General features: G+C 54.7%; 2 protein-coding genes across 6 annotated transcripts in view; one reads left to right on the top strand and one right to left on the bottom strand.

Moving 5' to 3' along the window:
- Window positions 1-56: 56 nt before the first annotated feature.
- LOC105471996 (patatin like phospholipase domain containing 7) overlaps window positions 57-27,383 on the bottom strand; it is an 86,522-nt gene continuing 59,195 nt past the window's right edge. For all 5 annotated transcript variants that reach the window (XM_071078668.1, XM_071078667.1, XM_071078669.1 and 2 more), the window contains 14 exons: window positions 23,874-23,937; window positions 23,229-23,397; window positions 21,948-22,130; window positions 20,641-20,759; window positions 7,581-7,737; window positions 4,655-4,771; window positions 4,456-4,525; window positions 3,763-3,879; window positions 3,037-3,185; window positions 2,536-2,688; window positions 2,285-2,395; window positions 1,909-1,993; window positions 1,009-1,112; window positions 57-851 (listed from right to left, as the gene is read on the bottom strand). In XM_071078668.1, the coding sequence (XP_070934769.1) occupies window positions 768-851; window positions 1,009-1,112; window positions 1,909-1,993; window positions 2,285-2,395; window positions 2,536-2,688; window positions 3,037-3,185; window positions 3,763-3,879; window positions 4,456-4,525; window positions 4,655-4,771; window positions 7,581-7,737; window positions 20,641-20,759; window positions 21,948-22,130; window positions 23,229-23,397; window positions 23,874-23,937 (1,682 nt within the window). In that variant the 3' untranslated portion in view covers window positions 57-767. The remainder of the gene's footprint in view (window positions 852-1,008; window positions 1,113-1,908; window positions 1,994-2,284; window positions 2,396-2,535; window positions 2,689-3,036; window positions 3,186-3,762; window positions 3,880-4,455; window positions 4,526-4,654; window positions 4,772-7,580; window positions 7,738-20,640; window positions 20,760-21,947; window positions 22,131-23,228; window positions 23,398-23,873; window positions 23,938-27,383) is intronic.
- Window positions 12,230-12,710, top strand: LOC139358247 (small ribosomal subunit protein eS17-like). Its single transcript, XM_071078695.1, has one exon. The coding sequence runs from the start codon at window positions 12,238-12,240 to the stop codon at window positions 12,466-12,468; it is 231 nt and encodes a 76-aa protein (XP_070934796.1). The 5' UTR covers window positions 12,230-12,237; the 3' UTR covers window positions 12,469-12,710.

Here is a 27,383-nt window from a genome sequence, read left to right on the forward strand (position 1 = left end):
AGGGACAGCCAGTAGTGTTTCTTTGCGACAGGGACCTCAGCCCGGGGGACACGTCCAACACTCAGATCCACCTTTATTGAAACATCACATGGCAGCATCAGGGCTCCCACACCTCACAGGGCTTCGGGGGCCTCACAGGGCTGCAGCGGGTTCACAGGGCTCCGGGGGGGTTCACAGGGCTCCGGGGGGGCTCACAGGGCAGCAGGGAGGCTCACAGGGCTGCACGGGGTCAGAGGGCTTTGGGGGGCCTCACAGGGGTGCAGGGGGGCTGAGAGAGCAGCAGGGAGGCTCATAGGGCTGCAGCAGGTTCACAGGGCTTTGGGGGGCCTCACAGGGCTGCAGGGGGCTCACAGGGCTCTCACAGGGCTGCAGGAGGGGTTCACAGGGCTGCAGGTAGGCTCATAGGGCTTTGGGGGGCCTCACAGGACTGCAGGGGGGCTGACAGAGCAGCAGGGAGGCTCACAGGGCAATAGGGGGTTCGCAGAACTTCGGGGCCCTCACAGGACTGCAGGGGGGCTCACAGGGATGCAGGGGGTTCACAGGGCTTCAGGGGCCTCACAGGGCTGCAGGGGGAGCTCACAGGGCCCTGTGTGCAGGGCTACAGGTACAGAGAAGAGGCCCAGAGAATCCTAACACAGCCTGGGGCTCCGGGGAAAGCTGGGGCTTCCAGCAGGGCAGGTACAGAGGACCCTAGGAGTTGGCAGCAGCCTCAGCCTTGGCGACAGTCCCACAGAAGACACTGCATCTGGGCTCTTTAGCACAGGCCTCTACCCATCCTGGTCAGAGGAGCCCTCGGACAGTTTTGGGAAAGCCAGGCTGGGGTGTCCATGCTGCAGCAAGGACTCGTCCTCCTGCAAGCAGACCGTATGTTGCACGTGAGGACTAGGCAGGGCCGAGGCTGTGCAGCGCTGGTAACCCAGTGGGACCACAGGGAGGGAGTGTCCGGCTCAGGGCGAGGCACTGAGGTTCAGCTGCGGGCATGAGGTGGGGCCACGCCCAGCTACTCACCGAGTCCGAGCCCCGCTCCGCCGAGGTACTCTGGAAGTCTGCGTATGCATCCCTGGGGACGTCCAGCAGCTCCTCCTCATACTCCGTCTGGTAATCAGATTCGTCTGGCGCCGAGGGTAGGGCCACATCAGTTCCCTCCCAAGGAAGGGACCATGCCCAGCACAGCCACACTCAGAGGCAGAACTGGTCACAGATGCCCACCCCTGCCCCTAGGTGGCCAGGGGCCCCACAGGCAGCCACCTGGTCCCAGGGCAGCCCTGCACACCACCCCTGGTTCTGTCTGCCTCCAGCCTTGCCCCAGCATATCACTTGGTAGGTCTTCCACAAGGGCAAGGGGTGGGTAGACACTCCTCCCCTTGTCAGCCAGGCACCCTTAGGGCTCCCGCACCCCAGACCAGGCGGCTGTGGACAGCAGCTGCCTTGCCCAGGGCTCTCTCCGCCCACAGCAGCCACGAGAAGGCGTCTCCCGGGAGAATGTCCAGTTCTGCTGTCAGGAGGCCACTGGCCGAAGGCCCAAGCGCAGGGCCCTGGATGGAGCGTGGAGGGGAGTGGCCCTTCTGGCCCTGCTGCCCCTCCAACAAGCAGCCTTCATTCCCATTCCCACTGGGTGGGGTGGGGTGGGAGGCAAAACGTGGTTCTACCTCAGGCCTGAGGTGTGGCTGGGACTTGGGGTGAATGAAGGGCAGAGGCTGGGTGGCCCAGGGTGGTCAAAGTCCCACTGCTGTGGGTACACGTGGTGCCCGGGACGGAGGAGCGCCACCAAGCACCCCAGCTGCTATAGCGTGGGCATGGACGTGGGCAGGAGGGGAGGCCGTGGGCCTCTGGGGTGGGGGCGTCGAGCCCAACACAGCATCAGGAGGCCACGCAGCCGCGAGCACCTCATCTTGGGCCTCCACTCACCATCCACCATGGCGGGCTTGGCGGGCTCAATGCAAGACACAATTTCAGCAAGGTCCGTGAAGGAGGCGTTGGGACAGGTGAGGACCTGGGGGTGGGGTGAGGACAGCATGTTGCCCGTGGACACCCACCTGCCAGTCCCCAGCCTGCTTCCTGTGGGAAGGCCCCACCCACCCTGTGCCCTCTCTGTAGCCTCCGCCTGCCCCCCAAGTTGGGGCAGGGGTAGGGGATGGGGAGATGCGCAGTCCTGAGCAATCCTTGTCCTAGCCCTGGAGTCTTTGACCAGTGGGGCAGGGCCTGTGGCCTGAGGACCTGGGCGTGGTCTGGGGAGCTGGGCGTGGCCTGGGGAGCTGGGCGTGGTCCTGGCGCCCGCACTCACCTCACTCGAGGGCCTCTTGCTTGGGCCCTGCTGGTCGCGCAGCATCTTCTCCAGCACGCCACTGCGGCCCCAGATGTCAAACACCGTGCGCCCGTGCTGGTACCCCACTTCCTGTGCACACCCCCAGGGCCCCGTCAGGAGGTGTGGGGAGCCCCCCACTTCCTGTCTTCTCAAAAGGGGGAAGCGGGGAGGGGCAGCCACCGGAGTGCCCTCCGCCCGCCTCCGCCGCTGCGGGTGTGGCCGGCACTCACGCAGATCTCGTTGAACTTGCTGAAGTCCAGGGTGCCGTAGCTGTCGATAGGGGGGCGCAGGTACTCGCAGTAGTCACTGCTCTTCACCACCTCCAGCTGCCGCACGCAGCACACGTAGGCCAGGCGCGTCTGAATCTCCGCCATGTTCAACACCTGCTACCGTCACAGCCGCCTGAGTCTCCTGCCCTGGCCCCTACCCCGTCCCAGCATGGCCCGTAGTGCAGGACAGGTTCTGGGGACCCATCCTCCGACCTGGGGCTGCGGGGAGAGGGTAGCAGCTCCCGGCCGGGGGTCCTCCCTGCGGGCTGCCACAGCCTTCAGGCCCGTCCGGCCTCGTCCCTTCTTTCCCCGGAGCTGGGCTCAGGCAGGGGTGGTGAGGGGTGGCCCCAGACCTGCTGGCCTCAGAGCCCAGGAGTGGCCCCCACTTCCCTGCCGCAGGACAGGTGTGGGGCTGCAGGGAGGAGCCGCAGGGACAGCCCAGCTCGCCCGGTAGCACCCCACCTTGACTTTCGTGGCCAAGGGGTTCCAGCGTTTCCACAGCAGCCACCAGCCAGACAGCGCATCCCCATAGTTGGTGAGGTCCGTCTCATCTCGGCTGCCCACATCAATGGCAATCACCACTTTTGCCCCCATGGACCGGGCCACATCCGCTAGGGAGAAGCCAGCCCTGGTTACCCCCTGGACAGGCATGCAGAGCCAGGGGACGGGGACAGAGCCTGCCTCCCCGAGACCTGACCTGGGGGCTGTGGGGTCTCCTTTCTGCCGTTACACCTTCTAGAGGCAGAAGACCCACACGCCCAGCTCAGAGGGCAGCTGTGGGCACACAGCTGTGTCCTGGGCCATTCTGACCGCATATCCCACAGGTGACAGGAGTGGCCTGGTCCCCAGCAAGGCCGACACCTGCAGGCTGTTAGTTTCTGACTGTGGGCACAGATGGGGCTTAATTGCTCCCAGTTACTCGACTTGGCCTTTGTTCTGCACGCTGCTGAGCTGACTAACAGGGCCATATGCTGGAGCACATGCTGCCGGTGCCTGCGTGTGCGTGTACACGCGTGTGCATGTTCTCGGAGCTCTGATGCCAGCCTGACATTTTTCCTTGGCACACTCTAAGGAAAACGTGTTCCAGCCCAGCCTTCTCGGAGCAAAGGCAGCAGCAGCAGGGGCCGTGGGGCGGTGTGACCCAGGAGCCTGTGCTCCTGTCAGGTGTGGTCCCCACAACCGCAGTACCTGGGAGGTTGTTGATGTAGCCCCCATCCATCAGCAGGTGTCCGTCCTTGGGGTCACAGAGAGGGGGCATGTAACCGGACAGGGACATGCTGGCACGCACATACCGCCACAGGGAGCCTGGGGAGGGGGCCCGGAGTCGCTGGTTACCCAGAGGAGGCTTCTCCTGGGTCCAGGGGTCAGGGCCTTGCCTCTGCAGTCCTGGAGCTGGTAGGTCCCACCTCACTGAGGCCGCCTCCACAAAAGGAAGCACATGGCCCAAGGGCTGAATGAAATTGAGTTCTTTCTCTGGGGTCGCACTGCATTAGGTGTGCCCAGGACTTCCAACTGCTGTGACTCCCTCACCCCAGGAGTGAGGGAGCCCCTCACTTTGTCCTCTCACATGATGTCCATCAGTCTAGCCCACATCACTGATTCTGCGAGGGTCCTGTCTGGCCTTCTGAGGTCTCTGGCCCAGGCCACGCCCCCTCCTGTCTGAGGTCTCAGGCCCAGGCCACGCCCCCTCCCGTCTGAGGTCTCTGGTCCAGGCCACACCCCCTCCTGTCTGTGCGCCTAGTAGGAGCATCCTGCGTCCTCCATGGACAGAGCTGCCCACAGGAGACCCCTGCGACCTTCCCGACCCCCAGGGCTGCTGGGCTCTCCCCCTGCCCACACCTCGCACCCAAGCGGCCGCCCCTGCGCGGCAGGAGTGCTCACCGTCGGTGTGGACCCGCATGGCCGAGGCTGTGATGTCAGTGGTGATGGCGAAATAGGGAATCCACAGGTCCTGCGGGCGGACGGGGCTTAGACAGACTCTCTCCCATCACGCTTCTGTCCCGTGTCTGGGGAGGCTGACTCAGGGCCAAGAGGCGGGGGCCAGGAGGGGACAGGCACTGGGGGCTGGGTGGGGGTTCACCTCGATCTGCCGGTCCTTGAAGACGCTGCAGATGCTGCTGTTGAAGCCGGCTCCAGAGAACATGGATGTGATGGGGTAGGTGAGGTCCAGTGCGGCCTTCATCATGGACGTCATGCCCTGGGGGCACATGTGCAATTGACAGAAGGCTCCCACTCTCTCTGCGGGCTGCCACAGCAGACACATGGCGTCCCGACAGCCGCTCATGAATGGAACGGGGGTCCAGAGTATCCTTGGGCCCCACCCAAGGTCCTGATCTCACAAGAACTCCCTATCACAAGAACAGCATAGGATAAACTGCCCTCACGATCCAATCACCTCCCACCAGGTTCCTCCCTCAACACATGAGAATTACAATTTGAGATGAGATTTGAGTTGGGACACAGATCCAAGTCATATCAACAGTACCATGACATATCCATGGAGAATAGTCTCCTGACAATTTTCTACCTCTAAAATTGGTAAATAATTTCTATTCTGAGGGCGTTTCTATTCTTTGGCACCCTGGCTGGAGCCTCAGAGGGAGCAGAGGCTGGTGGACACCCACAGGGCCTGAAAGCCAGGATACAGCCCTACCCTCAGTCCCTTCCTGACCCCAAAGCCCTCGCTGGCCCTACCCTCACAGGCTCTGCAGCACCCCCATGCCTGGGGCGTCCTCGGCTTTGCCTGCTCAGCTCTGGGGCAAGGCCTGGCCCAGGCCTGTGGCCGGAGGGTCCGGGAGGAGAGCTGGGGGCAGGCTGCTGGGCACATGAGGTTCCTGGGCCAGGAGAACACAGTGGAGTGCTCTCGGGAAGGTCAGAGCCACCCAGCCCTGGCTCACACGCCACTGTGGCACTCCATCGGGGGTCCACTCTCTTGGGCTCCTTCTGGGTGGGCCTGGGGCCCATCCTTCCTCAGTGAGGCAGGCAGGACTCGAGACTGACCTCGAACTAGCCTCACAATGCCCAGTGTGGGTGGAGAGGACTCGAGACTGATCTCGAACTAGCCTCAATGCCGAGTGTGGGTGGAGAGGAAGGGTCTTCCCTGCCACAGTGAGCTAGGGCTCAGGGGACGGAAGCTGGGAGGGAAGCGCTTGGAGTGTGGGCTGGACGTGCTTACGCCATGTGATGCAGGCAGTGAGAATGCCTCGGCCACAGGCAGAGGAGACCCCAGTCCTTCCCTGAGGAAGCCCCTGCCCAGCACCAGAGGGGCTTACGGAGCTGAGCCAGACCCCAGTGCCTGCCGTCCCCTCTCCTCAGCACGAGGGGTGGGCACACAACCCCAGGCCCACCTTGCCCCCAGCCAGCTTGCGGGCCCAGGGTTCCCAGCACGGAAGGAGGACCAGCCCAGAGAGTTCTGGCCATTCCCACACCTGGCCCCTCAGCGCCAGAGCCGCAGAGGGAGGGACAGGGAGAGGGCCACCAGGTGCTCTGGGACAGGACCGGCTCTGAGCCACCTCTGCCCATGGTGGGTTCTGTCCCGAGGACACTGTCCCTGAGGCCGTCCTGCTGCGTACCAGTCCCCAAGCCCTCTTTTGAGTGGCACACTGAAGGTGACCGGGTGACTCTTTTTAGGGAAAGACACATTTCTGGAACAGAGAGGGGAGCCGGTGTCAGTGGCCTCGGGACCCGCTGGCGGGGCTGGCGACAGCCCCAGGCCACGTGAATGCAGCACAGGTCTGCTTGGGAGCTGCTGCCGCACAGGGGGTGACGAATTTTCTTTCCTTTTAAAAGGAGAACACAAACCCTTCTGATCCCACTCATGGCTCCAACCAAAGCTCGGTTTTGTTTCACAAAAGCAAGTGCGGCACTGAGGAGGGCAGACGGCGGCCACGTCTGCTGGGGAACGGAGCCCGGCTACCTCGCTCTGCGGCCCGAGGGGAGCCTGTTCTCACCGCTGTCTTTGATGCTCTATTTGGTATTCTGATTCTGGAATCCATTTATCACATGGCCAGACTAGTGGCCAAAGTAGTTTACATCTCTCCTGTGACACTGAGCCGCCCTGACCTGATCTCACATCCCCAAGCCAACATCTCCCTGCCCTAAATCCACCCAGGCTGCGTGCCATGCACCAGGGACAGCCCCAGGGCCCCCAGCCTGCCGGGAGCACTCAGTCAGCCCATCCTCAGCTGCTCACACTGCCCTGCCTGGCCCTTGGGTCAGAAACCCCCATGGAGGCTTCGTGCCTCTTACTCCCAGGGGCTGTGACAATCAGCTCCTTTTCCACGATTTTGGCCTCCATGTCATCCTGCAGCACCTCAACCACCTCAGACCCAGGCCGCCTCCCACCACCAGCCTCCAGCATCTTAGACCCAGACCGCCTCCCACCACCAACCTCCACCACCTCAGACCCAGGCCACCTCCACCACCAACCTCCACCACCTCAGACCCAGGCCGCCTCCCACCACCAACCTCCACCACCTCAGACCCAGGCCGCCTCCACCACCAACCTCCACCACCTCAGACCCAGGCCGCCTCCACCACCAACCTCCACCACCTCAGACCCAGGCCGCCTCGCACCACCAACCTTCACCACCTCAGACTCGGGCACAGATCAGACCGCCTCCCATCACCAACCTCCACCACCTCAGACCCAGGCCGCCTCCCACCACCAACCTCCACCAACTCAGATCCGGGCACGGATCAGACCGCCTCCCACCACCAACCTCCACCACCTCAGATCCGGGCACAGATCAGACCACCTCCCACCATCATCTCTACCATCTCAGACCGGGGCATGGATCAGACCGCCTCCTACCACCAACCTGCATTCGTGCCTTCTCTTTGCTGTTCCTTTCCCTCACAAGCTGCACTGGGAGGCCTCGGGGTGTAGCCTCCTCAAGGGCAGGGCCCTGCAGAGCCACATGCAGAGGCCAACGGCCCCAGCGTCCCCCAGCACCAGCATGGACCTGGGGGCTGTGCTCCAGTGAGGGTGGTGGGTACCTGCTTACCTCAGCCCACTGCTTGGCCCGGATCCGCATCTGGCTGTAGTTCCGCTCCTCAGAGTACAGGGCACCCATGAAGGCCCCGATGGATGTGCCTCCCACCATATCCACGGGGATGCCGCACTCCGCCAAGGCCTTGAGAACGCCCACCTGGGCACAGCCTCTACACCAGCCAGGGACACAGAGTGAGGAGTGAGCACGAGGCCCAGGCTGTGCCCTGCAGAGCCTCAGAGGTGGCCACCTGCCACCACTTGCTCATCCTCAGTTCCCAACTCCTCCACAGGCAGAGACGCTGACTCAGAGAGGGACTCCAGATGCAATTTAAAATTCCTCTTTCTGGGCTCACGCCTGTAATCCCAGCACTTTGGGAGGCCGGAGCGGGAAGATCACTTGAGGCTAGGAGTTCGAGACCAGCCTGGCCAACAGGGCAAAACCCCATCTCTACTAAAAATACTAAAATTAGTCGGGCGTGGTGGTGCGCACCTGTAATCCCAGCTACTCGGGAGGCTGAGGCAGGCGAATCACCTGAACCCAGGAGACAGAGGTTACAGTGAGCTGAGACTGCACCACCACACTCCAGCCTGTGTGACAGAGTGAGACTCCATCTCAAAAAAATAAATAAAAGGCCGGGCGCGGTGGCTCAAGCCTGTAATCCCAGCACTTTGGGAGGCCGAGACGGGCAGATCACGAGGTCAGGAGATCGAGACCATCCTGGTTAACACAGTGAAACCCCGTCTCTACTAAAAAATACAAAAAATTAGCCGGGCGCGGTGGTGGGCGCCTGTAGTCCCAGCTACTCAGGAGGCTGAGTCAGGAGAATGGCGTGAACCCGGGAGGCAGAGCTTGCAGTGAGCCGAGATCCGGCCACTGCACTCCAGCCTGGGCGACAGAGCGAGACTCTGTCTCAAAAAAAAAAAATAAATAAATAAATAAATAAAAATAGAAAATGGAAAATAAATAAAATAAATAAATAAAAATAAAATAAAATAAATGAAATCCCTCCTTCTGGAGGTACTGAGGGATTGTGAGGTTGGGATGGGGAGGAGGGTATCCTGAGAGATGACTGGCATTGGCCTCTTCTACCCACAAACACGGCTGCCTCCAGCAGGGCATCTGAGAGGTGGTGGGAAAACTGGAGTTGAGGCGCCCTGGAACGGAGAAGCCTGGGAAGCGTCCTGAGGGGCAGCACCCCAGGAGTCAGGTGAGCTGAATGTAGACCAGGGAGCACCCCCGAGACGAGGCAGCCAGCACCCAGGGCCTCCAATCACTGCTGCTGCTTTCATACCGAATGTCCACTACTCAACCAAAGATTACCAGTCATATGAGAAGAAAAGCCTCATATAGGCTTTTCTTTTGGCCTCATAGCCAAAAGAAAAACCAGACAATAAAAGTGGGCCCAGAGTACACCCAGATAAGAGATACAGAGCAGGCTTTTACAATGACCATGCTTAAAGCGTGCAAGGAGCCGAAAGGTGGCATCAGCAGATGAATGGGTATAAAGCAGACAAGGGAAGAGCACCCAGCTCTAAGGAGGGAACTTGGACGCCAGCCACAGCAGAGAAAGGCCCTGGAGGCGTTTGCCGTGCTTTGGCTCTGTGTCCCCACCCAAATCTCATGTGGAATTTTAATCCCCAGTGTTGGAGGAGGGACCTGGTGGGAGGTAACTGGATCACAGGGGCAGATTTGAGGTGGGAAGTCAAGGCTGCACCGAGCTGACGTCATACCACTGCACTCCAGCCTGGACTGCAGCGAGACCCTGTCTAAAGAAAAGTTCTGGAAATGGACAGTGGTAACGGTGGCACAACATTGCAACAATATTGTATAATTAATTATATTAATATATTAATACTTAATTGGATACTCAAAAATGGTTAAATACTAAATTGTTATATATATTATGTTATATATAAAATATATATAAATATAAAATATATATATAAAATATATGTGTGTGCACATGTGTATATATATGTGTGTGTATATATATATTTTTTGAGATGGAGTCTTGCTCTGTCACCCAGGCTGGAGTGCAGTGGTGCGATCTTGGCTCACTGCAAGCTCCGCCTCCCGGGTTCACACCATTCTCCTGCCTCAGCCTCCCGAGTAGCTGGGACTACAGGTGCCCGCCACCATGCCTGGCTAATTTTTTCGTATTTTTAGTACAGATGGGGTTTCACTGTGTTAGCCAGGATGGTCTCTATCTCCTGACCTCGTGATCCTCCCGCCTCAGCCTCCCAAAGTGCTGGGATTATAGGCGTGAGCCACCATGCCCGGCCATGCTATGTGTATTTTAACATAATAAAAAAGAACCATATGTAATACTGCCACGGAATATTAAATACTCAGGTAAGAGCCTTAAAAACAGGTTCAAGTCGGGAGGCAGAGGCTGTGGTAAGCTGAGATCATGCCATCGCAGTCCAGCCTGGGCAACAAGAGCAAAACTCTGTCTCAAAAAACAAAAACAAATTCAAGGAATTAAAAACAAGAGTGTCAATTCTGGCATAAAACCAAATGGAAATTCTAGAAGTGAAAAATATAATAACAAATGAAAAACTCAATGAGTAGGCTTAACAGCAGAACAGAACAGCTGAAGAGAGAAATGGTAAAATACAAGATGGGTCAGAAGAAAATATTCATTGAATCATGAAGCATCAAAAGGATAGAATATGTAAAATATTGTTTTACAAAATCTGTAAAGGAATTTGGGAAACATGGGATCTGGCACCAAACTCTAATGTATGTGTAATCGGAGCCACAGAAAGCAGATGGGGAGGGAGCCGTATCTGAAGGGACAGTGGGGCATGTTCTAGAGACAGACGTCAGGCGTCGGAATCAGGAAGCATTATAAATCCTAACATAAATCAAAAGAAAACCATTCCCATGTTGTCAAAAACCCAAGGCGATGAAAAAAGCTTTAAGCCAGGCTGAGAAAATAAAAGACGTGTTACCTTAACTTTTCTGTCCTCTGAGTGGTTGGGAGAGAGTACATATTTACTATCTGTTTCTTTATAGGCAATGTCTGCTTATCTAAATGTTAGGGGAAAAAGAACAATTTAAATAAAAGAGAGTAAAATTAAGCAAATAACAAAGATAAGAGCACAACTTACAGAGCCAAAAACAAACATAGAGAAGATTGACAAAGATGAAAGTTGGTGTTGGAGGGACCAATTCGATGGATAGCCCTGGTGAGACCGACCCAGGAAATGAAAGAGAGAAAGCATCAATGATGAACAGGAAAGAAAATGGGAACATCGGCGCAGATGCTTTAGTTAAAAAGACTGAACAGCTTCATGCCATAAGTAGAAAAATTCAGATAAAATGGGCACATTTTTAGAAAAACCTAACTTACCAAAATGACACAAGAAATAGAGCATCTGAGTAGTACTGTAACTTAGTAAAGATTAAATAAATTTAATCTATCCTTTTTTTTTTTTTAGACAGGGTCTAACTCTTGCCCAGGTTGGAGTGCAGTGGCGTGATCACAGCTCACTGCAGCCTCAACCTCCTGGGTTCAAGTGATTCCCCTCCTGCCTCAGCCTCCCATGTAGCCGCAACCATAGACACACACCATCATGCCCAGCTAATCTTTTCATTTTTATAAAGACGGCGTCTCACTATGTTGCCCAGGCTGGTCTGGAACTCTTGGTCTGGAAATCCTCCCTCCTCGGCCTCCCAAGGTGCTGGGATTACAGGTGTGAGCCACCGCGCCTGGCCTGTGGAAGGTGTTATGTAAATTTTGTTTTATTTATTCCTTATATGTTTCATAAAATTCACTGGTGAAACCATCTGGACATGAAACTTTCTTTGTGGGGATTTAAAAGTTACAGATTCCATTCTGGCTGAGCTCAGCGGCTCACACCCGTAATCCCAGCAGCGAGCTACGATGATGCCACTGCACTCCAGCCTGGGCAATAGAATGAAACCCTGTCTCAAAAAAAATAAATAAAAATAAATAAGCAAAAATAAAAATTTTTTTTAAAACCTTCCAGAGAATAGGAAAAGAAGATGAACTTCCCATTTCAGCTTATGAAGCCAGCAAACAAACCTTCATACCAAACCCGGTAAAGACATTTCAAAAAAGGATAATTTCAGTCCAGTCTTAACTCAGGTTTGAATAGAATCTAGCAGTATACAAACAGGATAACTTCAACATCATGACGAAACAGGTCTGTCCCAGGAGCACAATGTTGATTTTCATTGGAAAATCAATGTAATTAACACATTAACAGATTAAAGAGAAAATACAATCATCTCAATAGAGTCACAAAAACAACTATTCATGATTAAAAACAAGACACAAGATCAGTTGTAAGACACAAGATCAGTTTATAAATATCAGTTGTATTTCTATATACTGGCAACAAAAAATTTGAAAATGAAGTCTAAACAAAAACAAAACAAAACAAAACAAAAAAAACCTTAGGAAACTGAGAATAAAAGGGAACTTCCTCAGTCTGACCAAGGGCAGCCACAAAAAGCCGACAACCAAGATCACACTCAGCAGTGGGCTGAACACCTGCTCCCACGCCTGGGAATGAGGCTTGGGTGTCCACGCCCCCCATGTCTATCCACACTGCACTGGTGGTTCTGACCAGCGCAGTAAAGCAAGAAAAAGAAACAGAAAGAAAGTACATATGCGCCTCTTTACCAAGGACCCGCCAACATGGGCCGCGTTCACACCAAAACCGTGAAGAAGGCGGCCCGGGTTATCATAGAGAAGTATTACATGCGCCTGGGCAACGACTTCCACACGAACAAGCGCGTGTGCGAGGAGATCGCCATTATCCCCAGCAAGAAGCTCCGCAACAAGATAGCAGGCTATGTCACCCATCTGATGAAGCGGATTCAGAGAGGCCCTGTAAGAGGTATCTCCATCAAGCTGCAGGAGGAGTAGAGAGAAAGGAGAGACAATTACGTTCCCGAGGTCTCAGCCCTGGATCAGGAGATCATTGAAGTAGATCCTGACACTAAGGAAATGCTGAAGCTTTTGGACTTCGGCAGTCTGTCCAACCTGCAGGTCACTCAGCCTACAGTTGGGATGAATTTCAAAACGCCTCGGGGACCTGTTTGAATTTTTTCTGCAGTGCTATATTATTTTCAATAAATCTGGGACAACAACAACAACAAAAAAAAAAAAAAAAAAAAGAAAGTACATATGCATATTGGACGGGAAGAGAAAATACTGTTTGAATCTCAGAAAATATAAGTATGTGTGTAGAAAGTCAAAAAGAATCTACAACAAAGCTACAAGAATAAATGAATTGGCTGGGCGCGGTGGCTCACGCCTGTAATCCCAGCACTTTGGGAGGCCGCGGCGGGCGGATCATGAGGTTAGGAGATCGAGACCATCCTGGCTAACACGGTGAAACCCCGTCTCTACTAAAAATACAAAAAATTAGCTGGGCGAGGTGGCGGGTGCCTGTAGTCCCAGCTACTCGGGAGGTTGAGGCAGGAGAATGGCAGGAACCCAGGAGGCGGAGCTTGCAGTGAGCTGAGATCCAACTACTGCACTCCAGCCGGGGCGACAGAGCGAGACTCCGTCTCCAAAAAAAAAAAAAAGAAGAAGAAATGAATTTAGCAGGGTTGTAAGACACAAGATCAGTTTATAAATATCAGTTGTATTTCTATATACTGGCAACAAAAAATTTGAAAATGAAGTCTAAAAGATATCATTTACAGCCAGGCACAATGGCTCACGCCTGTAATCCTAGCACTTTGGGAGGCCAAGGCGGGTGGATCATGAGATCAGGAGTTCAAGACCAGCCTGGTCAAGATGGTGAAATCCCGTCTCTACTAAAAATACAAAAATTAGCCGGGCGTGGTGGCGGGTGCCTGTAATCCCAGCTCCTCAGGAGGCTGAGGCAGAGAATTGCTTGAACCCAGGAGGCGGAGATTGCAGTGAACCGAGATCGCACCACTGCACTCCAGCCTGGGTGACAAAATCAAGACTCTGTCTCAAAAAAAAAAAAAAAAGATACCATTTATAATAGTTTTTTAAAAGCCTGTAAAACCCTTAGAAATATAGTTAACAACAAAAGATGTGCAAGACGTCTACACTGAAGATCGCAAATCATGGCTGATCACCACTATGCGAGGCCTAAGGACACGGGGAGATCCATCTAGATCACGGGCTGGAAGGCTCAATGCTGTCAACTAATGATGTACAGATTCGACATATTCCCCCATCCAAATCTCACAAGGTTTTCTTTTTGGAGATGCTGACGAGCTGCTTTTAAAATTCACATGAAGATGCAAAGGGCCTAGGACAGCCAAAACAATTAAAGAAAAATGGAAAATGGAAGGAACTACGTGACTCCTCAATGCCAAGACTGACTATGAAGCTACAGTAATGAAGACAGTGTAGTACTGTCATTAAGGATAGAGAAACACACCAATGGAACCCAGCAAGGTCCAGACGGGCTCACACCTGCAGGGCCACTGGATCTGACGGGGGCCTCAGCAGTTCGGGAGGGAGGGAAGGTATATTCGTCCGTTTTCATACTGCTCTGAAGAAATTCCTGAGACTGGGTTATTTCTAAAGAAAATGAGGGGCCGGGCGCGGTGGCTCAAGCCTGTAATCCCAGCACTTTGGGAGGCCGAGACGGGCGGATCATGAGGTCAGGAGATCGAGACCATCCTGGCTAACACAGTGAAACCCCGTCTCTACTAAAAATACAAAAAAATTAGCCGGGCGAGGTGGCGGGCGCCTGTAGTCCCAGCTACTCGGGAGGCTGAGGCCGGAGAACGGCGTGAACCCGGGAGGCGGAGCTTGCAGTGAGCTGAGATCTGGCCACTGCACTCCAGCCTGGGCTACAGAGCGAGACTCCGTCTCAAAAAAAAAAAAAAAACAAAAAAGAAAATGAGGTTTAGGCGGGTACGGGGCTCAGCGGGATTACCCAGCACTTGAGCAACCATACCCAACCTAAACCTCATTTCTTTATAAATTACAAGCCTGTAATTCCAGCACTTTGGGAGGCCGAGGAGGGTGGATCACCTGAGGTCAGGAGTTTGAGACCAGCCTGGCCAACATGGTGAAACCCTGTCTCTACTAAAAGTACAGAAATTAGCTGGGTGTGCTGGTAGGTGCCTGTAATGCTAGCCACTCAGGAGGCTAAGGCAGGAGAATCACCTGAACCTGGGAGGCAGAGGTTACAGTGAGCTGAGATTGCACCACCACATTCCAGCCTGGGTGACAGAATGAGACTCCGTCTCAAAAAAAAAAAAAAAAAAAAAAAAAAAATATATATATATATATATATATATTTTCAGGCTGAGCACGGTGGCTCATGCCTGTAATCCCAGCACTTCAGGAGGCTGAGGTGGGTGGATCACAAGGTCAGGAGTTTGAGACCAGCCTGACCAACATGGTGAAACCCCATCTCTACTAAAAATACAAAAATTAGCTGGGTGTGGTGCCACGTGCCTGTAATCCCAGCTACTCAGGAGACTGAAGCAGGAGAATTGCTTGAACCCAGAAGGTGGAGCTTGCAGTGAGCCGAGATCGTGCCATTGCACTCCAGCCTGGGTGACAGAACAAGACTCCATCTCAAAAAAAAAAAAAAAAAAAAGGTTGAATGGACTCACAGTTCCATGTGGTTGGGGAGGCCTCACAATCATGGTGGAAGGTAAAGCAGGAGCAAAGGCACATCTTACATGGTGGCAGGCAAGGGCATGTGTGCAGGGGAGCTGCCCTTTGTAAAACCATCAGATCCCATGAGACTATCACGAGAAGAATATAGGAAAGACCCGCCCCCATGATTCAGTTACCTCCCACCAGGTACCTCCCACAACACGTGGGGATTATGGGAGTCATAATTCAAGGTGAGATTTGGGTGGGGACATGGCCGAACCATATCATTCAGAGCAATCAGACACCACATGGGAAAAGTGGACTCCCACCTCACACCAGTCATGAAAATCAGTTTGCGGTGGCTCACAGACTTAAACGTACAGGCTGGAAAAGCTTCCAGAAGATGTAGAATACCTCTGTGACCTTGGAATAGACGGAACCTCTCAGGACACCAGAATTAATAACCATAAAAAAACCGGAAAATCACACTTCATCAAAATTTTAAATGGTTCATCCAAAGAGGCCATTAAGAAAATGAGAAGAAAAGCCTGGACTGAGGACAGTATCAGCAATAAATGTATCCACAAAAGACTTGTGTTCAGAATAAAGAACTCCTTCGATACAGTAGTAAAAGACAAAAACCTATTACAAAATGGATAGAGAACTTAAAAGGATACTCCACAAAAGAAGATACACAAATGGCCAGCAAGCTCATGAACAGGTGTTCTACTCATCAGTCTTTGGAGGGATGCAAATTAGAATCACAGTGAGACACCACTGCAGACCATTAGAATGGGCAAAATTTAACATACTGCCGTTACCAAGGGATGTGGGCCACTCGAACTCTCAGACATTGCTGGTGGGAGTGTAAAACGATACAACTGTGCCATGACCGGGCACTTACACTGCTGGGCATTTGCCCAAGAGGAAAGGAAACATGTCCACAAAAGGATTTGAAGAAGAGTTGGGCTGGGTATGGTGGCTCACGCCTGTAATCCCAGCATTTTGAGAAGCTGAGGGGGGGGGGGGGATCACTTAAGGTCGGGAGTTCGAGACCAGCCTGGGCAACATGGTGAAACCCCATCTCTACTAAAAATACAAAAATTAGCTGGGCGTGGTGGCGGGTGCCTGTAACCCCAGCTACTGGGGAGGCTGAGGCAGGAGAATTACCTGAAGCCAGGAGGTGGAGGATGCAGTGAGCCGAGATCGTGCCACTGCACTCCAGCCTGGGCTACAGAGCGAGATCTTGTCTCAAAACAGACAAACAAAAGAGTTGGTGATAACAGCTTTGTTTGTGATAACCAAGACCAGAAAACCAACCATCCATCAACAGGACGGGGGAGAAGCAAAGTGTGGTGAGTGTACCCGGCAGCGCCAGGTACAGGAGTACAGACAAATCTCAGGCATGCTATGTCGCGTGATCAACGCCAGACACCAACAGGCGCGCAGTGGAAAACCTGAGCGAGCGAGGCGGGCAAAGTAAAGCCCACGATGCGCGTTCTCAGGAGCGCGACGCCGCCTGGGAGGAACACGGAGGGCTGCGGGGAACACGGAGGAACGCGGGGGGCTGCGGGGGAACCCGGAGGAACGCGGGGGGCTGCGGGGGAACCCGGAGGAACGCGGGGGGGCTGCGGGGGAACCCGGAGGAACGCGGGGGGCTGCGGGGGAACCCGGAGGAACGCGGGGGGCTGCGGGGGAACCCGGAGGAACGCGGGGGGGCTGCGGGGGAACCCGGAGGAACGCGGGGGGCTGCGGGGGAACCCGGAGGAACGCGGGGGGCTGCGGGGGAACCCGGAGGAACGCGGGGGGCTGCGGGGAACGTGCTCGGACATTGTCACAGAAAAGATCAACTGCAAGACACATTTGAGAAAAATCTTCCAGAAAGTGGAACAAAAGGACAGAGATGAAGAATAGGGGAGAGAAAAGACTAAAAATTAGAAGATCCATCTAAGATGCCCCAAATCTGACCATCAGAAGCTCCAGGAAGGCCGGGCACAGTGGCTCATGCCTGTAATCCCAGCGCTTTGGGGGGCTGAGGCAGGAGGACCCTCTGAGCCCAGGAGTTTGAGATTTGCCTGGCAACATGGTGAAACCCTCTCTCTCCAAAAAAAAAAAGAAAGAAAGAAAGAAAGAAAAGAAAAACAACTTAGCCAGGTGTGGTGGCCTGCACCTATGGTCGCAGCAACTCAGGAGGCTGAGGCAGGAGGACTGCCTGAGCCCAGGAACTTCCAGCTGCAGTGAGCTCTGACTGCACCGCTGCACTCCAGCCTGGGTGACAGAGAGATCCTGTCTCAAAAAAAAACGCCTGGGCGCAGTGACTCACGCCTGTAATCCCAGCACTTTGGGAGGCCAAGGTGGGCAGATCGCGAGGTCAGGAGATCGAGACCATTCTGGCTAGCATGGGGAAACCCCGTCTCTGCTAAAATTATAAAAAAACAAAAAAATTAGCAGGCTTGGTGGTGGGCACCTGTAGCTCCAGGAAGCGAGAACACAGAAAAGAGGGAGGTAAACATTTTCATTTAGAAAAATTATAAATTTCCCAGAGTTGAAGCCTGTGAGTTTCCAAATTTGAAAGAGTCCACTGGGAATCCACTGTCAGTGGATGCAAAAAGAGCCACATGAAGGCCCGTCATCATGCACTTTCAGAATACCAAGAATGCAGAGTCTCAGGCCAGGCACAGTGGCTCACGCCTGTAATCCCAGCACTCTGGGAGGCTGAGTGGGGAGGACTGCTTGAAGCTGAGAGTTGAGGCTACAGTGAGCTTATGATTGCCACTGCACTCCAGCCTGGGCAACACAGCGAGACTCTGTTTTGTTTTTAAAAAAGAGAAAATCTCCTACAAGGTTCCAGAAGAAAAAACAGGCCTTGTGAATAAAAACAGCACTAAATTTCTCAACAACAATACAAAAAACTAAAAAGACAATGGAACCATGCCTTAAAATTCTCAGGGAAAATTATTTCCATCTAGAATTCTATACCCAGCCAAACTATCATACAAGTGTGGGAACAGAATGAGGACATTTGCTGATATGCATGCTCTTAAAACGTTTACTTCTCCATGCATCTCCTCCTAGGGAAATTTCTAGAGCATATATCCACCAAAATGAGGAATAAACCAATGAAGAAGAAGACATGAAATTACAGGAAATGGAACTGAACACAGGAGAGAAACGAAGGTAGTTTCTAGGATGGCGGTTAAAGAAAATTCCAGGGCAACTTCTCAGCAGCACGCTAGAAAGCAACCAGTGGAGATAGGAGGAGGCTAGAGGGCTTTAGGGAGGACGACTCCTGAAAACTGAACAGAGACGAGTGGTGTGTCCGAACATACCGAGAGGAGGTTAATGCCTGCCCCGGTGTCCTTGGGTAAACTAAGGATGCCCAGAAAACTGAACAAATGTGAAAATTATTAAGTCCAAGGAAGGAACTTCAATCATAGGATAGGACAGGATGTGACTTAGCTCTGAGGGACACCCACACTGTCCTAACGACATAGACAGTGAGTGCTGGCTAACTAGTGATGGAACCACACTGGGATTTTTTTTTTTTTTTTTTTTTTTTTTTTTTTTTTTTGAGACGGAGTCTCACGCTGTTGCCCAGGCTGGAGTGCAGTGGCGCGATCTCGGCTCACTGCAAGCTCTGCCTCCCGGGTTCCCGCCATTCTCCTGCCTCAGCCTCCTGAGTAGCTGGGACTACAAGCGCCCGCCACCGCGCCCGGCTAATTTTTGTATTTTTAGTAGAGACGGGGTTTCACTGTGGTCTCGATCTCCTGACCTTGTGATCCGCCCGCCTCGGCCTCCCAAAGTGCTGGGATTACAGGCTTGAGCCACCGCGCCCGGCCCACACTGGGATTTTGAGTGGAAAGGAGGGAGACAGATGCGTGGATGAGTGACTGATCGATAGTTGGAGATGGACAGACTCTGACTGCAGGTGTGGAAGGCGGTTAAGAAGTCAACAATCTAAAACCAAAAACAAAACAAAACAAAAACTTAGAATAGGAATGCGATTTAGAGATACAGACAAGCAGACAGCCCAAAACATGGGAAGTGGTTATTTCTGGGATAGCTCTGGACGTGGTGCTGGAGGGAGGGCAAGGGCCTGCAGTTATGTGCCTTAAGAAATACTTACAGCTTCTAAGTATTATCTTGATCAAAGCTACGTTCTCATTAAAAATGCTGCTGATCTGGCCTGCAAGTCAGGTCTGGGTGTGGGCTCAACTGCTCCAAGTCCCTGCACTGTCCCAGACCCACAGAAGGAGACCTGGGTCCTGTCCCCAGCCTGACAACCTCAGGTAAGCCATTGAACTGCTCTAGGCCAACTTCTGCAGCGTTTAAGAGAAAGTATGGCACAAGAGGAGGTGGCAAGTCCCTTATACAGCAGGATGCAGTGGGCATTTCGCTACCTGGACCAGCCCCAGGGGCGGACAGGGGCCTGCCCTGGGGCCAGCAGAAGCATCCTTGAGGCCCTGGGGCTACCTCCAAGCTCCTCCCTGGGTAGCAGTGCTGGCACTCCGTGGGAGATGGGAGAGGCTGCCAGAGAGGCCCCACCCCAGCAGGGCAGCCCCGGCCTGGACCCCTGCCCAGGCACCCCTCGGCGTCCTCCCTTCATTTGGGGGCAACAGTAGGAGGCTCTGCCCTGCCCCTTATGCACACCTGGCTCAGCAGAGGGGCACGTGCCTGTCCCACCCTCCTTGGGGCTCCCGGGCTCCATCTCGGTGCCAAGTGTATCTATTCACGGTCAGGAGAAGGTGGTGTCTGATGACAAGGCAGGGGAGGAGTGACCTGGGATTAAAGTCCCTGAAAGACTCAGTTTTGGCAGAGAGCAGATCATTCTTTATCAAGTATTAGAGTGAAGGAAACTCACCAGACCCCGGAAAGACCAGCTAAGGAAAGAGCAGAGATTTCAGAGGAGACGCAAAGGGCCAACAAGCAACCACTTCTTTTTTTGTTTGTTTGTTTTGTTTTTTGAGACATAGTCTTGCTCTGTCCCCAGGCTGGAGTGCAATGGCGCAATCTTGGCTCACTGCAACCTCTGCCTCCCACGTTCAAGCAATTCTCCTGCCTCAGCCTCCTGAGTAGCTGGGACTACAGGTGCACGCCACCACGCCTAGCTGATTTTTCTACTTTTAGTAGAGACTAGGTTTCGCCACGTTGGCCAGGATGGTCTTAATCTCTTGACCTCGTGGTCTGCCTGCCTCAGCCTCCCAAAGTGCTGGGATTACAGGCGTGAGCCATCGTGCCTGGTCCAAGTAGCCACTTGTAAGCAAAGGCAGTCAAAACGAGATATGTCTTCTACTAAACTGGCCATAATAAAACCAGGGCCACTCTGGGTGTCAGTGGGCACACCATGTGCGCTAGGTCTGGACAGGCGGCCTGAGGGTCTCCTTGTCTTCGGGTGACAACCCCCGCCCCAGCACCCAGCACCGCCCAGCACCCGAGGGGGTGACTGTCACCACACACACAACCGTGAGGAGTGCGTGGGAAGCGGGGGGCACTCACCTTGCTCCCCCTCCCCCAAGCACCAGGGCAATGGCGTTGCCCGTCAGCACCCTCGCCAAGCGGGAGAAGTCTGAGTGTCGGTCCGGGGGCCGCTGGAAGACGCGCTTGTACATCTCCACCTGGGGGAAGAGCCGTCAGGCAGGGCTGGTGCGGGGCCCCACCCTCGGCCGAGACCTCGCATCCTGGCTTGACTGGGGGGAGTTTCCTCCACTTCTAACCCAAACTGACCCCAAATCCTCCCCAGCATGCATCACGCCCTGCCTGATAAGACTGATCAACACCTCAGTGCCCGGGCCGGGCCCCAGAGACAGCTCAGCTACTGGGGGGAGGACACTGGCAGAGGGTACGTGGGCAAGAGAGTGGGCCCGGGTGGGGGGCCAGAGGGCTTCCTCAGAGCTGTCCCCACTGGGGTCCCCCAATCCTGCAGCAGATGGTGCTTTCAGGGTGCGGGTTCCTGGACAGAGCTGTGGGCTGGGGGCTGTGAAGCATGAGCAGCCTCCAGACACCTCTCACCCTCAGGCCCCAGGGCTGCCTGAGGACACTGGAATTAAGTCTCAGGGGCCGGGCGCGGTGGCTCAAGCCTGTAATCCCAGCACTTTGGGAGGCCGAGGCGGGCAGATCACGAGGTCAGGAGATCGAGACCATCCTGGCTAACACAGTGAAACCCCGTCTCTACTAAAAAATACAAAAAACTAGCCGGGCGAGGTGGCGGGCGCCTATAGTCCCAGCTACTCAGGAGGCTGAGGCAGGAGAATGGCGTGAACCCGGGAGGCGGAGCTTGCAGTGAGCCGAGATCCGGCCACTGCACTCCAGCCTGGGCGACAGAGCGAGACTCCGTCTCAAAAAATAAATAAATAAATAAATAAAAAATAAAAGTCTCAGGGTCTTCTGCCCAAAGGAGGGAGCAGTGCTGGCCTGAGGACACCCTCGTCGGCCGGATGTGGGGCCTCAGCCTCAGCCCTGAGCAGCCCTGACGTGAGGCCCATCCCCCAGGGTTTACTGCCCCTCCCCTGACGTCAGGCCCATCTCCCAGGGTTCGGTGAGCCCCCAGCCCCATGGCCGCCCTGTGGCTGCCCCCACCCTGCTGGCTGCCTCCTAGCTGCAGGGGGTGTCACCTTGCCGTGGCCACAAGAGGCCCAAAGGGCAAGAGGAAGGAGACGTGAGGCAGGGTCACGTTCACAAGCACAGGAAGGGCCCAGGGAGCGCAGGTGTCAGGAAATCAGGTGGGGAATGTGAAGGCAGCTTCGGACATTCAAGGAAATGAATGACAGAGCCACGGGCAGGCCTCCTGGCTCTCCCCGCCTCACCAGCTTGGGCAGGCTCCTCCTGGAGAAGACGCGGCGTGGGCAGCAGAGGTGCAGGTGGCCAGAGCACCAGCTCCGCATGTTCAGCCACTCCACGGTGCGGGCGGGCGCCGGGCCCTCCTCCCGGTGCAGCAGGATCAGCTGCTTCTGAGCACGCACAGCTGTGCTCTCCAGCATCCGCTCCAGCTGAAAGGCAGAGCCCACGTGTCTGCCAGCCGGGAGAGCCTGCGACTCGGGGCAGGATGGAGCTGAGGGCAGCACAGAGGGTCTGAGGGCAGGACCCCGGGAGCAGCGCCCGGGTTCTGCAAAGCAACTTGGCTGTGGCCTGGTCTTGGCGCTGCCGAAGCTGTGACGGCAGGGGTCCGTCCGTCCACGGTGCCGGGCAAGGTCAGCACGGCAGGAGGGGACACCTCCTCTTTCTGTTTCTCTAACACTGCCTCATAAACACATACAGCAACCTTTTCGAATGAGGTATTTTGCAAACAAACCCTCACAAGGGAGCATCACTAGCTGCAGAACAGGAACATACATCAGAGAGGAGGAATTTTTAGCTGCCCCAGGATTAGCCCAGGCAGGCTTGTGATGAGAACAGAGCAGGGAGCAGAGGAGGGAGACGGAAACGCGAACTGAAGGCAGGAAGCTGGAGAACGAACAGGACTGGGCAGTCGTGAGCCCGAGGCCTCGCCTGCAGCAATGGCCAGGTGGAAGGTCCACAGGCAATCGGGTCAGCGATCTGCTGCCATCTGGGAACCTGCAGACACAGCCTGGGGCTGGCGTCCAGAAGGTGCCTGCACAAGGCTGTTCCCATTGGCTGAGGATGCAGAGGCAGAGGGTGAGGCATTCACAAGAAGAAAACTAAGTAGCCAGAAAAAGCAGCGAGGGGAACAGGAACGACGCTGAAACCTAAATGCTGTGGAGAAGAGCAAACTTCAGACGACATAAAATAGGGCACCGTTTATGTAAAAGGTGAGACCTGGAAAGGGCTTCCTGTACCGGCTGTAAAAGTGCGAAAGGCGACCAGAGGCTTTGACTTCACAAGAGGCCACGTGGGGCCCCTGCCCTGCCCCGTGCTGGAACCGCTGGAGACCTGCCCTGCCTGTGCTGGCACCGCTGGAGGTCAATACAGCACCATGTTTTTAAAACGCGGGTAGCAGATATCTGAGTGTTGGCTCTCATTATCTGTCCTTTTCTGAGTTTGTGCAGTATTTCACTCAAAGGAAAAGAGAAACAGGAGGTTCTGAAGAGAGGGCTCTCCCCAGCTCCACTGGCCTTCCCCGTGCTCACCTCGCCCACTGTGGGCTCCTGGTCACCCAGGCCCACGATGAGGATGCAGTCGGCCTGGCGCACGCAGCGCTGGGTCCAGGGTGTGAGCGTGCCGTCTGCCTGGTAGAGCACGATCCTGTGCGTGTCCTCCTGCTGCCCCAGCCAGCTGGACAGCCGGTACTCGTGGACACTGCAGGCCGCAGAGGGAGGACCTCACTACTCCGCAGGGGCCTGGCACTCTTAGTGCGTGTCCCCAGTGGAAAGAGGCAGCAGAGGCCAGCACCAGTTGCTGCCCCTTCCCCTCCCGGCCCAGCACTTCTTGCTATCTCTAGTTCGCAGTGAGTCATTCAGGGCCTAGGTGGTCAAGCACAGGCTGCCGTTAAGCCCAGAGGCTGAGGCTCACTGCAGGGCAGGCGGGGGAAGGTGAGACCCCGGGCTGCCCAGGTGGGAAGCGGGGGCCAGGATCTCCTGGGAGGCCCGACAGTGCCCAGCAGGTCACTGCTGCCCAGTGTGTGTTTGGTGAGGGGCGTCATGTCATCAGCCCTCACACCCCGGTGTGCCGGATGAGGAGCTGCAGTGCAGATGCCGGACGTGACAGAGTGGGGACACCTCTCAGGGCTGCACTGGGCCGGCTGGGAGGAGGGAGTCGGGGCTGACGGCACGCACCTGTCCAGGGCAGCGGAGCCGAGGCGCCGTTTTATGTTGTCACTGGTCAGCAGCAGGGTCGGGCCTGAAAATACCATCACCAGTAATGGAGCCTGCCCAGGCCGCCCACCTCCAAGGCTGAGCAAGGCACCAACGCCAAGCAAGGCAGTGAGAGTCCTCTCCCCACCCCCAAGGCCTGCTCCCCTTCAGCGCAACTGCCAAGCCTTCTTCACCTGCCAGTGCGGAAGGGCCTGTGGCCTGATGCTACCTCCCCTCTGCCCTGAAGGAGGCCTTGGGCAGCCTCTCTGAGCCTCGGTCTCCTCCAGCACAAGGAGCAGTGGCATCTCTATGTCCTGCCACGTGTGCAAGGCAGGGAAGGTTGTACGATGGGAGATAACATAATTTCCCAAACCCAGATCATCGAGGCGCCAGACGCCAAGAGGCCAGGGTCCCCAGTGTCAAGATGCCTGTTCGTACGCATCTTCCATGTGGGCACAGCTGTCAGGGCCCTTCTCAACCAGGGGCGCCAGCGTCAGCCCTGGCCTCACAGCCACCAGAGGCTTGGGGGAGAAGCTAAGATGAGGGGCTCAGCCTGAGGGGGTGCTGCTTGGCAGTGCCAGGTGGGAAAGGACCCAGAGACTCATGTGTGGGAAGCAGAGAGGTCTAATTCTAATTACAAGCTAGAGATTGGCCAAGCGCCGTGGCTCACGCCTGTAATCCCAGCACTTTGGGAGGCGAGGCGGGTGGATCATGAGGTCAGGAGATCGAGACCATCCTGGCTAACATGGTGAAACCCCGTCTCTACTAAAAATACAAAAAATCAGCTGGGCATGGTGGCAGGTGCCTGTAGTCCCAGCTACTCGGGAGGCTGAGGCAGGAGAATGGCGTGAACCCTGGAGGTGGAGCTTGCAGTGAGTCGAGATCGCGCCCCTGCACTCCAGCCTGGGTAACAGAGCGAGACTCCGTCTCAAAAACAAACAAACAAACAAAACAAACAGCTAGAGATCAGATCAATGTGTCCTGTGCCTTGCCTTAACTGGCAACATTTGTTTCCTGGAGGCACACAAGATAAGGGCCCCTCTGACAACTGACCTGGAATACTCCCTGGACCCAAGGCCCAGCTCTGAGCTCAAAATCCAGCCCAGTGCCGGTGGGACATGCAGCAGCCGGAACCTGCTCGCTGCTGTGGGACTGTAGCCCGGTGCGGCCTCACTGGAAGTCGGCCCGGTGGTTTCTTCTACAACTAAACATACTCTGACCACAGGATCCGGCAATCACCCTTCTTTTTTTTTTTTTTTTTTTTTTTTTTTTTTTTTTTTTTTTTTTTTTTTTTGAGACGGAGTCTCGCTCTGTCGCCCAGGCTGGAGTGCAGTGGCCGGATCTCAGCTCACTGCAAGCTCCGCCTCCCGGGTTCACGCCATTCTCCTGCCTCAGTCTCCCGAGTAGCTGGGACTACAGGCGCCCGCCACCTCGCCCGGCTAGTTTTTTGTATTTTTAGTAGAGATGGGGTTTCACCGTGTTAGCCAGGATGGTCTCGATCTCCTGACCTCGTGATCCGCCCGCCTCGGCCTCCCAAAGTGCTGGGATTACAGGCTTGAGCCACCGCGCCCGGCCATCAATCACCCTTCTTGGTGTTTACCCAAGGGAAGTGAAAACTTCTGTCCACGCAGAAGCACGCACACAGGTGTTTACAGCAGCTTCACTCCTAATTGCCAAACCCTGGAAGCTGCCGAGATGCCCTCCAGTAGATGAACAGATAAACTGGTGCGTCCAGGCAGCGGACGATGACTCAGCACCAAAAAGAACTGAGCTCCAGGCCAGAAAAAGGCCAGGAGGAACCTGGGTGCACGTGACTGAGTGGGAGAAGGCCGTCTGCAGAGGCTACACTGTGTGGTTCCATTTCTATCACTTTCCCAGAATGACGAAATTATAGAGATCGAGAACAGGTCCCTGGCTGCCGGCAGGCTGGGGTGCTGGGTGACAACGTGGCAGCCACCTGCAGGGTCTCCTCCGTGACAGAGCGGCCCCACGGCCCTGTGTGGTGCAGGTCACAGAAACGGCACCCACGTCACACCGCACCGCACACACCCAGGAGGGCACGGACGGGCTGCTGGGGCCCGAGGGGTCTACAGATGGCGTAAACGCCAACGTCCCAGCCTCGATGTTACCCCCTAACGCGCTGCCCGTGAGGGAGCCCCAGCGAAGGGAACATGGGGTCTCTCTTTACTATTCTACAATTTCTCCAATCCTATAATTATTTCAAAAGAAAGTGGTTTTTTTGTTTATTTTGACACGGAGTCTCACTCTGTTGCCCAGGCTGGAGTGTAAGGGCACCATCTCAGCTCACTGCAACCTCCACTTCCCAAGGTCAAGCGATTCTCCTGCCTCAGCCTCCCTCGTAGCTGGGACTACAGGCGCCCACCACCAAGCCCAGCTAATTTTTGTGTTTTTAGTGAGACGGGGTTTCAACATGTTGGCTAGGTCAGTCTCGAGCTCCTGACCTCAAGTGATCCTCCCACCTCAGCCTCCCCAAGTTCTGGGATTAAGGGCGTGAGCCACCACACCCGGCGAAAAAGTGTTTTTTAAAGGTAACTAGTTTCTATGAAGCAGTACAGCTCCACCGCACTGCTAGAAGACGTTTTTGGATGCACCTGGAATACTCTGACTGATGTCACTGGAAATTAGTACGATTTTCTGCATATACTGGGAATATGTGTCATGTAATGACGGTCAAGGTCATCAGACAAGGCAATCCATGCTTTATGTGTTTTAAAATTTTGTTTTGAGAGTAACTTTTATTTATTTACTTTTGAGATAGAGTCTTGCTCTGTCACCCAGGCTAGAGTGCAGTGGTGCGATCTCGGCTCACTGCAACCTCTACCTCCTGGGTTCAAGCGATTCTCCTGCCTCAGCCTCCCATGTAGCCGGGATTACAGGTGCCCGCCACCATGCCCGGCTAATTTTTATATTTCCAGTAGAGATGGGGTTTCACCATGTTGGTCAGGCTGGTCTTGAACTCCTGACCTCAGGTGATCCGCCCGCCTCGGTCTCCCAAAGTGCTGGGATTACAGGTGTGAGCCACCGCACCTGGCTGAGAATAACTTTTAAATATTAGATGTTTACAGTAGTATCTTTCTACATGATACATTTTTTGCATTTGTTTTCTATTACCAAATGTCTGTATCAGGAGAGAGCATTTTCACATGGTTCTGAAATACTCTTGTCACAATATATTGTTTCATAATAATTATACAACATTAATTGCATTATCATTATTATTATTATTATTATTAGAGATGGAGTCTTACTCTGTCGCCCAGGCTGCAGTGCAATGGTGTGATCTCAGCTCACTGCAACCCCTACCTCCCAGGTTCAAGTGATTCTCCTGCCTCAGCCTCCTCAATAGCTGGGATTACAGACGTGCACCACCATGCCCGGCTAATTTTTGTATGTCTAGTAGAGATGAGGTTTTACCATTTTGGCCAGGCTGGTCTTGAACTCCTGACCTCTGCCTCCCAAAGTGCTGGAATT

Source organism: Macaca nemestrina, chromosome 14 (genome assembly GCF_043159975.1).
Source record: "Macaca nemestrina isolate mMacNem1 chromosome 14, mMacNem.hap1, whole genome shotgun sequence".
Classification (NCBI taxonomy): Eukaryota; Metazoa; Chordata; class Mammalia; order Primates; family Cercopithecidae; genus Macaca; species Macaca nemestrina.